The 10,931-nt window shown below is 37.4% G+C and overlaps 1 protein-coding gene across 1 annotated transcript; it reads left to right on the top strand.

Annotated features, from left to right (window-relative positions):
• Positions 1–464: 464 nt before the first annotated feature.
• Positions 465–10,576, top strand: LOC125228649 (heat shock protein beta-1). Its single transcript, XM_048133306.1, has 3 exons — positions 465–771; positions 8,766–8,946; positions 9,790–10,576. Exons 1-3 carry the CDS (start codon positions 587–589, stop codon positions 9,982–9,984), a joined length of 561 nt encoding a protein of 186 aa, XP_047989263.1. The 5' UTR covers positions 465–586; the 3' UTR covers positions 9,985–10,576.
• The last annotated feature ends 355 nt before the right edge of the window (positions 10,577–10,931 follow it).

Here is a 10,931-nt window from a genome sequence, read left to right as displayed (position 1 = left end):
AAGAATGCCTTAAGCAGAAGTGGCAGAACAAAATTAAATGAGTCATCGTTCAGCCAATTACGCAGACAACTCCTAACACCTTGAGATGGCGCCTCGCATCATGAAGGAACTACGGGGTATGCCTATCTTCCCAAAGAAAAATGCACTAAGAATGTTAGAAACTCATACACACTTACATCCTTCATCATCGGAGACGGTATGTTAAGCACGGCGCGACTACGGGGCTGTTATTGACAAAGCTGCGGATGTTAATGCTATGAAGAGAACCAGAATAAAATGCAATTGTTGATGCAGTGAGGTTGTTCTAGATGAGAGATCAGGTTATACTGGCCACCATCACGCGGAGGAGACAAAATCTTCCGCGATCCGGCAGCGGGTCGTGGAATGAGCGAGAAGCAAAGTGTGGGTCGAGCGAGTGACGTTGAGACGCGGGCGTTCGAACATGAGGCTATTTAAAACTGTGCGCAGGCCCGTGGCGCCGAGTCGACAACTAATGATCAGTGCTGCCTTGTCTGACGCCCGAGGCTAACGCGAACTGTGTTTGTACTAGTGTTTGTTTAGTTCCAAGTTTAAATAAACCTTGAAGATGGCTGACAGCCTTAAGAGAAACATCCCCATCAAGCTCGGTGACTTTTCTGTCATCGACACGGAATTCTCCAGCATCAGGGAGAGATTCGACGCCGAAATGAGGAAGATGGAGGAAGAGATGAGCAAATTCAGATCGGAACTCATGAACAGGGAGAGCAACAACTTCTTCAAGAGCACAACAAGGTATTTATTATTGTAGTACTTTTAAGAAAACTTTCCGTTACTTTTTGTTTTAAAATTTTAAGATTCTAGTTAGAAGTTTGTAAGTTTCCATTAAGAACGTTATAGGTATTTATACAAAATAATCAAATGAACAATAACGTATTATCAAAATTGGAAATAATAATCCAAGTCAAGAGGTTATCACAGCATTTTGGTCCATTGTAAGCAGGTCGCGCATTTTACTTTCTGATAGCGACCGGCTTCGCTCGGATCTCCTTTAAGGGAATCTCGAATTAATGAGTTGGAGGTTTCGCAAGCGGCCGGTCTCGAATATTTCAAAAGCCATTATTCGGGACCGGCCTCCGGAACGGCTGTACTGCAGACATCTCAGCCGCCTCCATTTAAAGCGTGCAGCGATACGTAAGCCCGACGCGGGATGATGTCATAAATAGAAATAGCCGCAGACTGAGAACATTGTTGCTAAAACACAGAACCGCGCGAAATTGTAAACATTATGTAAATCTTTACCTACAGGTAATTTTTCCACGTCAATTATATAACAATACCAGCGATTTCTCTTCTACTAAATCCTGCATTTTTAGCTCCTAGAATTGAAGTCACATCATTAGAGATGACGACACGCGGATAGCAGTAAAAATATGCAATACGCCATACGGTACAAAAACTAGCAGAACAACAAGGTTTCATGCAAACCGGTTTAGTTTATGGTAATGTTATCGAATTGCGATTGGCGGCGCATACTTTACAGTTCAGTGTAGGCGGGTATTGAAATCGAGTTCACCTGAAGTTTTACAGGTATGTGAGTTACATGACCTACTTGGAGCAAGCCAGCGTTGTTTCAAAGAACCTGGCCTCTGACGCAATCCAATATTTACTCAATAGTCACGAAGTTACCAAGCACGGAGTCAAAACTTTGGCGTCAAATTCTTCGAGACTAATCAACTTGTCAAGTGTCTTGTGCTTAACATAAATTAAGCGAAGTAGTTACCTAAAATTAACAAATAACGAGATGAAGAATGTCGTCACCGATGACTTAGGTTTTTGTGTACACAAGGCGTGGGTTGACGACTGATTCGATCCGCCTGAGAACTGTAATACAGCGTAGGCAGGACTCGTTTTTCTAATGCAACAACGCCAAGAACTACTGGTCATATTCGGCCAACGCAGTACTTATAAATCAATTCACTTTGGTAATAATCATTTATAATACCTACGGCCGAAATTTCGTAACCTAAAATGGTATAGACAACTAACTGAATTAGTTATCGTTCAGGTAGGACACAAAAGGAGACATATCACTATCTAAGCTTGTATTAATTTATTTATGATCACGAATAACATAATAATATATGCTGGCAGGTTTTTGAACATAACTGCTTTTTATTTTAACATATTCGCGCCCACTGTTTCACACGAAAAAATAATATTTTTATTGAAATTTCATGCTTAATTTTATTATCGTCACAAAACTGACAGCGAGTTATTTTTTGTTAACGACTTCCGCTAAATTTGGGTCCCAAATTCTGAAAATGCCCCTATATAATGTAAGTACCAATTGTTGTAAATGTCACCAAATGAGAACAGTGGACGCGAAATTAATGTTATCTTTATTATAATCACGCGGTCCCAATTTTTTGAACAATGCCTTTGTTAATATGTAAATATATTGTGGAAAAATATAATTATAACACCTTAATCCGAAGACAAATAGAGGAACGAGTAAGTAACGAAGTTTTTATCGCCTACTCGCGTGAGTCGCGTGTTCTTCATATTAAAAGTGCAAGATCCTCGTTCCTCTGAATTTGTCTCGTGCCTATAATATAATAACGTTTTGCAGTATTAATTAATAAGCGATATTGCCTTTTGCATGTCTTACAACTTTGAATCTGTTTCCTCCGGAGGAGTAACCAAGTCTTCAGAGAGGTAAAGAACGAGGGAGAGTTAATAGGTTGAGTAATCGCTAACTGGTAAAACTAACCATGTTTATTCAAAACTATTCCTATGTATGCATGAACTTTATGTAGTATATTTAATGTATATCGTTGTATTTGTAGCATAGCAATTGGCTAGTAACGTCATCAACCACTCAGTATAGTAGGTACCTACCTACTCGTAGAATAGTGCTAATTTAGTAAGCAATGTAAGCATGCATGTTAACAGTTTCAATCACACAAGACAGAATTCACAAACTTTTGGTTTCAGCGATGGATATTTTTATGTATCTGGGGTCTAGTCTAGCTAAGTGACGAACGTGAATGATGGCAAAAGGGCCCATTCACATGGTGCTCGAACTTGCATGCCATTTTATATTGAAAATTGTTACAATTCACCGTACAAATTTACAAATAATATAAAAATGTAAATTCGATTGAGAGTTCTCGCACCGTGGAAATTGACCCTACCCTAGGGTATGCAAATTAGCGTTGTGACGTTTCGTTGCATCTAATCTGTCATCCTCATGCATCATGAATTTTTTTATCGGTGTTCTTCGATGTACGATTGTAGCTTGGGTTGAACCCCTAGAAAATCGATGGAATCTGTTACTACCACCACGTTCCGTCGTTTTTCAAAAATACTTGATGAATGATGTCATAACATAAATAATGTTAACATTTTAACACCTGATAATTACCTTGTTTAACCTTTTATAATGTTACCTTGCAAACCATACAAAAGACTCGCAAATATGTAATCTGAATGTTTAACATTACCGCATAATACTGTTTACTTATTGGTAGCTCGCCTAAATATGCATTTCGCGTTGTCTGTTGCATTCTCAACGAATTCTTGGCACTGGGTGGGTGCACTGCAATAATTCAGTGTCAACAGCTCAGTGAACTAAATACGTCTTGTAATATTCATGTTTATCGCCTACCTCAGGTGGGTACAGTTGGACAGATTTAATAGGCACTGTTGTATTTGTTAGGTGACAAGAAAATTCTATGTGATGGATGATAGTGGACAAAACTGCTTAAATACCTATAGTCGGTATCTTTAGGTATTTAAATATACTTAACTTAAATAAGGAGGTTTAAAAACAGGTCGATCAATTGACAGATCTGCTTGGTTTTGTAAATACAAACCAAACCAAATGGTTGGTTAGCAAAAAAATGTTGTAACTACCCGAAAATTAACAAATTATTTGTTTACGTTTTCTTAAATATCTGAAAGTAGAGAGTATAGTATAGTCTATTTTAAGGATGTACTTAACCATAGAAAATAAAATAAAGTAATTATAACAAAACTCGGATTGAAATTTAATCGTTGGATTGGATCAAACTTTTGACTGTCTTTAGTTTAGAAGTAGATTTTTACAAATGGACTTGCTTATGAATAATGCTATATGCCGATTTTTTTACTAAATAGCCCACGTTTGTAATAATTTCAATTAATCATACTCAAATTGGAAATACCAAATAGTATGCCCACGGTTAACAATGGATGACCTATATAATTTACCTGCCTACGTCATCGACAGAAATGCGCAATTTAAAGTGGGTACCTATCTATATGTATAAGGATAACTGTAACCCATCGGCCTTGGAGTACCCATTATGAATGAGGATAATAGTAACCCATCGCCCTTGGAGGCGACCCTGACCGGTCCTAGGGCGGGGGGATATAGACAAGTTCCAAATCGGTCACGCTCCGTAAGTTTTTTTTTTAATTTATTTTTTTAATTTAGTAGTTTTTTTAAGTTTTGTAGCTATCTCTCTTTATCCTCGAAAGTCCCGTACTTGTATAAGTACCTACAAATCAAACCTAAACCTGATAGAAATAAAAGAAAGTTCCAAATTCAAAATTGGAAAAATTGGCCTGTGTCTTACGGGGTCACCACTTTTCCGTAATGCTGTGGCCGAGCCAGCCGCGTTTCGCTTTGGAGCGTTGACTGCGACTTTGGCTAGGCCGGCCGGGGGCGTATATTTAATTATTTACTATGGGCATGGACGAGGACGCACTAAGACAACGTTGTAATAACAATTACTAACTCGTTAAAGTTCCAAAGCACACATTCCTATCATATACTGGCTTGAGTTGAGTTGAGTGGTAGTGGGAGATGCAAATAAGATAAATCTTAAGATGTGTGTGTGTAAGGGGCACAATGAAAATTTACTTGCATATGCATACAGTTATTAGAATGCTGAGTAGGTATGTAGTTAATTAAAAGAATGTGTAGGTATAAATCTCACGGAATTGTTTTAACATAAAAAAATATTAAAATTGAAATTGTTCAGTTTGATTAAATGTAAAATAAATAAATATGGAAATTTACATTAAGTAGGTATATTTAATTTAATTTAAATAATTTAAAATATTTTAGTTGCAGAAACAAGTGCGCAAGTAACCATTGACTAGTATTTAAATAAAAATAATCCTGTAATTTTATATGAAAGCTTTTAGATATTATCTCAATTAATTAGAATAGTTACACAGTCCATTATTTTGTATTACTCATATTTTATTTTATTAAACCAGGAAATCCGAATGAACATAGGTACTCGTCAGTAATAAAACGAACCAACATGATTCTTTGCGATCATCATGAGAATATGTAATAAATAGTCACAATGGATATGGTACTAAATGACATTGAATGCAATGGAAGTAATATTATTGGTCACAAATAAAATTGAATGCCGTGCTAATACCGATGAGATCATGTTGACAATGACCTTGGATCTGCAGCCTTGAATGACATCATTTGTGCGCAAATAAAAATTGACAAACGCTTCAGTAAATTGAAATGAAATATTGAAGTGACAAGCTAAAAAGTACGCAAGTGCTCTAACTTTTCGTGTAAGCACATCAGTATTTGATGAATGTTATGACAAAAAAGTCACGGATTGATTTATTTTATTTGTGTGACGAAAACAAGTAGGTAATGTAGGATGTAGGTAATGTAATGTGCATTTATATATAGATTGCTTTTTACTGTGCTGAAGGTTTAACTCGGTCACAAGCAGAATTTTGAAAAAACCTAACCCTCGACCGCGACATAGTAGACCGATATTCATGAAACATGGCTAAGAACACTCCCGACAAACTCAGCTTTCAGACAATAAAAACTAAATCTAAATCGGTTCATCCTTTCGGGAGCTACGATGCCACAGACAGACACACACACAGACAGACAGACAAACAGACAGACAGACAGACATCTCGTCGTTTTTGCGTCGGGGGTTAAAAATGTTTCGCGAGTAACGAATAAAATTTTCGAATATTTTATATTGGTTCTGTGATATTTTCTAATAAATTACGCGGCGAATCAATTTATTGCCGCGCGTATTATTAAAAAAAAGTTGGTTAGGTAAAATCTGTTTGGGATTTCGGATAGCAAGGCGGGGATCAATTGGAGCTTGATAAGTGATGGGAACACACCAGGTGGTTCCCATTGTTCCCGGTTTCGAGGTGTATTCCCATTCCTTTCACCCCTCTTAAACGCCGCCTATACAATGCACAGTCAACAAAGCCACTGTAGAACCTTTTCATAGTAGATGTCAAAGTGAAGACAGGGTTCTAGACTGGCCTAGATCTAGAAAGATTATAGGATACTTAATAGAATCTGAAATATACTATAGAAGCCTAGGAGTCCAGTCCACGTATCAAGCATTTCAATTAATTTTAATTGATCGTTAACACGCGAAGTGGTCGTGATAAAATGTCTGCATGTGCAAGCAGTCATTCATTTTTTATAATTCTATTCCTAGACTACAATGGATGCATGTTTAAAAGTATGTTGCTAATGGAATGTTATTTTTATGCCCTTTTAGATTACGAAGTAAAAGCTTTACCGTTTAAGAATTCATGTACGAGTATGATGTGTTTGCTTAACCTATTTAACTTTTAACTAGGACACTAAGTAGCAGTAGTAGATATTTAAGGTACCCACCCTTCTATAGCGTAGGTACGGTGAGCGGTGAGCTGCAAAATAGCACGGAGAAATTATGAATGAATTCATTGATAAATTTGCCATGCACTTTACAGTACAGTCACTTGCAATATTTAACATAATAAATGCAGCAAAAATGTATGTCACGGTCGTATTTGTAGAGTCCACATTTTAGCGTGTGAGCGTGAAGAGCGTCATAATTGTAGTGCGGCCTTCGAATAGTAACATTAATATTGCAGGTGCAACGTGCAACCAAATTTCGACTTCACATAGCAACGAGGGAACAAATGAAATTATTTTATTGAATATTTTTTGATTTGTTCTTTTCATATAGGAGGTGCAAGCACTAATTGCTCGCCCTTAGAGTTGGTCAAAAGGCGCTTAGCCTTATCAGAGATAATATACACTAGAGAAATTTCGCCGGGTACCACGACGGGCGGGTGGTCTAGTGGTAATAACGTTAGCCGCGTAAGCTGAAGACCCGGGTTCGATTCCTGGCTCGGCCACCAGTGGGCCTTGTCGGTTTTTCTTTCGTGTATGATATCTATTTCAATTTATAATTCACATAGCAAATTGTTTTTCGAGCGTTGGAAAGTCATCAACGAAATAAAAAACATCGATATGACGGTTATCACACTAGTAACGATTACAGCTTGTGTGTGTTCATGGATGCTCTTGGTACGCAAATATTTCACCGGTGACTCACACACTTACTAAGGCATGTTGTAATTCAACTCGCCATATTTTCTACAGTTTTTATTTGTTCTAAGGGATCATCCACATATTACGTCACACCAAATTTCAGGTTTTTAGACCCCTCCCCCCCCCCCTATGTCACGCTTTTTTGTATCCCTTTAACAGGGATTGTCACATTTAGTATCTTACACTGTGACGTAATATATGGATGACGCCTAATGGGTATTCGTGCTAACAAGTATACGCGTATAGCAAGTATTTTAACACACGTTTATTATAGTTAAATATTCATAATTACTTTTTCCCCTCACTAGCTCGGAAACACGTGTTTTGTCCTTTAATACCAGAAGGGTAAAAACGCATTTTATCCACTAGTGGGTAAAGTAATTTGACCTTGAATAAAGTCAAATTAACTGCTTTAAAATTGATAAAAGTAGGTGAATCTAGTAATAAAGATGATTTACCACCTGTGGAACTACTGGAAGCAGTGATAAACGCATTTTTTGCGTTGTAGTTTCCTCGCTATTAGTGAGGGGAAAAGTTTTGTGTTACACTCGGGTGCAAATGTATTTTACTTCTCGTGTGTTAAAAAACTCGCAAGTTCTCTCGCTTCGCTCGTGGTTCAACTATAGAATCCTTTCACTTGCTCGTTTTTCAATTCCACACTCGGCGTTAAAATACAACTTTGCCCCCTTGTATAACAAATAACTATTATTATCAGTATAACGTCCATCTTTAGATCTGTAAAGCACAACTTACTTAGTAATCGGTAACAACGTTCTAATGTCATGGCAGGGTTATTGTAAAAATGTTGTACCAGACGATCAAATAAGGTACATAATAGAGGTTGTTAAACTCAATTAATAATTCAATATACATTTATATATTCCGTTAACAAAGTTGCCACGAAATGACTTACGCGATTGTTACCGATCACTAAGTTATCATTTAGCAAGTCATTAAAATCGTCTGCATCGACTTTGAAATGACTCAAATGACGAAAATTGTGAAAGCACTATTAAAAAAATCTACCTTTTTGCTTTCTTTTACCCTTAGGCCGGTAGTCTACTATCATATATGATATGTTTATCATAGAAATATGATAATAGGTCTGTATGCCTCCCTTTTTCTCCAACGTGGAGAAAAAGGATGGCTTGTTGCCCATGATCATGTGACGTTATCTGGGTAAAGGGACCTTATTGTCGATGGCGCTTACGTCCCGCAGCGTCGTATTTGTACACGAACATCGCTTATAACGCCGTAAGCGCCCATCCATAGCCATTTTTCTATGATAAACATATGATAATGGACTATTGGCCTTAGTCATTGCAAAGCTTATGCAGAGCAGACATCAACACTACAAAGTATGTGTGATCCTTCACTAACCTGCCATTTTACATGTCCACAGCTCAACCACATCATCACAGCACAGTGACAGCCGACAGCTGGCCGAGCCCAGCCACTGGGACAGCCTGAACTCGCCCCTGATCCAGGATGAAGGCGACGGCAAGTCCCTGAAGCTCCGCTTCGATGTCAGCCAGTACACACCAGAGGAAATCGTCGTTAAGACGGTCGACAACAAATTACTTGTAAGTTTTTTTTTTAAACTATAAATGCCACAAACCAAGACGAAGACGTCCAGAAGGTGCCTGTTCACCTTTAAATTGAAGATTTTTGGGTTATATGAGCTGGGAAATACTTGATATGTGCCGGCAGTATGGTCGAGACAGGCCACTAGGACAGTCTGGTCTTGAAATACTTGGCCAGCCTGCTCTCTTGAGCATAAGGAGGACGCTTGGTTATTCGTAATACCTATTCGTATAATGGTAAGCAAAATATGTGTTTTGTGAACGTCACATATAATTCATAACAAGAATACTCTCATAGTGAAAATACTGCAATGTGTTTGTTATACGTATTTAATTGATATACGTAGGATCATAAATTATGAATACAATGATTGAGCATGACTAATTTTCGTTACACATTGGAAAAAGGGAATATTCGATACAAATACTTTAGTGGGGTAAAACCATGAGACACTTAAAATGCTTAAAATAAGGATTATAATTCGTCAACTGAGAAATTAATTTCATTCTATTGTGCAATGAAAATAACTACTTAATGATTCACGGTCATAACTCATTTTCACGGTTATGCTTTTGTTACATCGCATAGTGTAGGTATATCATATTCGTTCCCGCTTTTTCACAGTCTAATGAAGATAAATTGTCTCGAAAAAAACAACGTTTATTTACGAATCTTCATTTAAATTTTGGCTGAAACCTGACGGCGGGCAGATTGCCAGCCGTCTTTTATGCACGCAACGGAACATTTAGTTTCATTTATTGGAGTTGACGAACTGTCGGCGACAGATCGAGATGTTGTAATTTCTGTTTTAAGGTGCTAACGTCACGTTTTTTTAATTTCAGGTCCACGCGAAACACGAGGAGAAATCAGACACAAAGTCGGTGTACAGAGAGTACAACAGGGAGTTCCTGTTGCCGAAGGGAACCAACCCCGAGGCGATCAAGTCCTCCCTCTCACGAGATGGCGTGCTGACCGTGGAAGCCCCTCTTCCCCAACTGGCTATCACTGACAGGAGCATCCCTATTCAGAAGCACTGAGCTCTATAGCGGTTCTAAAAAGCAGCTATTCCATACTGTTAATTATTTATTATAATTTACGTAATACAAATTATTTAAGGATATTGACGAAAATTTTAGTTACTTATGAATCTTTAGAGAATCTCTGTTAACGTAGTCACTATGTGAGCTCGTCCGGGCTCAGTTCTCACTATTGCTTTCACTGTGATTGTTAGGGAGTCTCGCATTCATGCAATGCATTTTGAATTGTTCTATAGTTCTGAAGTGTGATTGTGTAACTTAAATTAAGCAGTTGTTGTGAACCCCGTAATTGATGTGAGGAGCTTAAAAGTGTTCATTCTACACTGCTGTTTTACCGTTCAATTCCGACTTTCTTGGTCAACCGCGTAACTGATAACATTGCCTAATAAAAAATAAGACAACGATGGAATTATAAAGTGTCTTTATACTACAAACGTACAAGTCCATTTTCTTAACATTAGACATAAGAAGAGCCATAACAAGCATGTTTTGAATACACCAATTCAAAAGCTTTTATGAAGTACACGTTTATAACTTAGTACAAACAGTTGTTTATGAACGTTTTAGATGTCAATAAAACATTTAAAATAAAGTTGTTCACTTATTTCCCGTATACCCATAAATCCCATAGTACATTTAAAAACCAACACTACAAATTGTGAACTAGGTAGAAATGCAGATAGATAAGACGAAGCTTGATCTGCTTGACTACTTTGACTAGTTTGGTCTTATTTCTGGGCTAGAATAGATGGATATTTCGCCCCCCAAACCCACAAATAGCAAATGTCATCAAAATCGTTAGGTAGAACTGTTTCTGACATCTCCGAAATACATATAAACCTACTTACGATTTTACGTACAAGAATTGCTATGTTGAAAGCAATATAATGTATATTTCTGAGCTATTCAATCAAAAGATACCACATTGTCGGTTGTCAATAAAATCG

Source organism: Leguminivora glycinivorella, chromosome 8 (assembly GCF_023078275.1).
Source record: "Leguminivora glycinivorella isolate SPB_JAAS2020 chromosome 8, LegGlyc_1.1, whole genome shotgun sequence".
Taxonomy (NCBI): domain Eukaryota; kingdom Metazoa; phylum Arthropoda; class Insecta; order Lepidoptera; family Tortricidae; genus Leguminivora; species Leguminivora glycinivorella.
The sequence above is the reverse complement of the archived record's forward strand: the minus strand, read 5'-3'. Positions and strand labels throughout refer to the sequence as shown.

Bases quoted from the DNA above. Each gene is read 5' to 3' on its own strand.
- LOC125228649 (XM_048133306.1), top strand. From the start codon at position 587: ATGGCTGACAGCCTTAAGAGAAACATCCCCATCAAGCTCGGTGACTTT. The intron at 772-8,765 runs GTATTTATTATT...ACATGTCCACAG, and splicing joins TTCTTCAAGAGCACAACAAG to CTCAACCACATCATCACAGC. The intron at 8,947-9,789 runs GTAAGTTTTTTT...TTTTAATTTCAG, and splicing joins CGGTCGACAACAAATTACTT to GTCCACGCGAAACACGAGGA.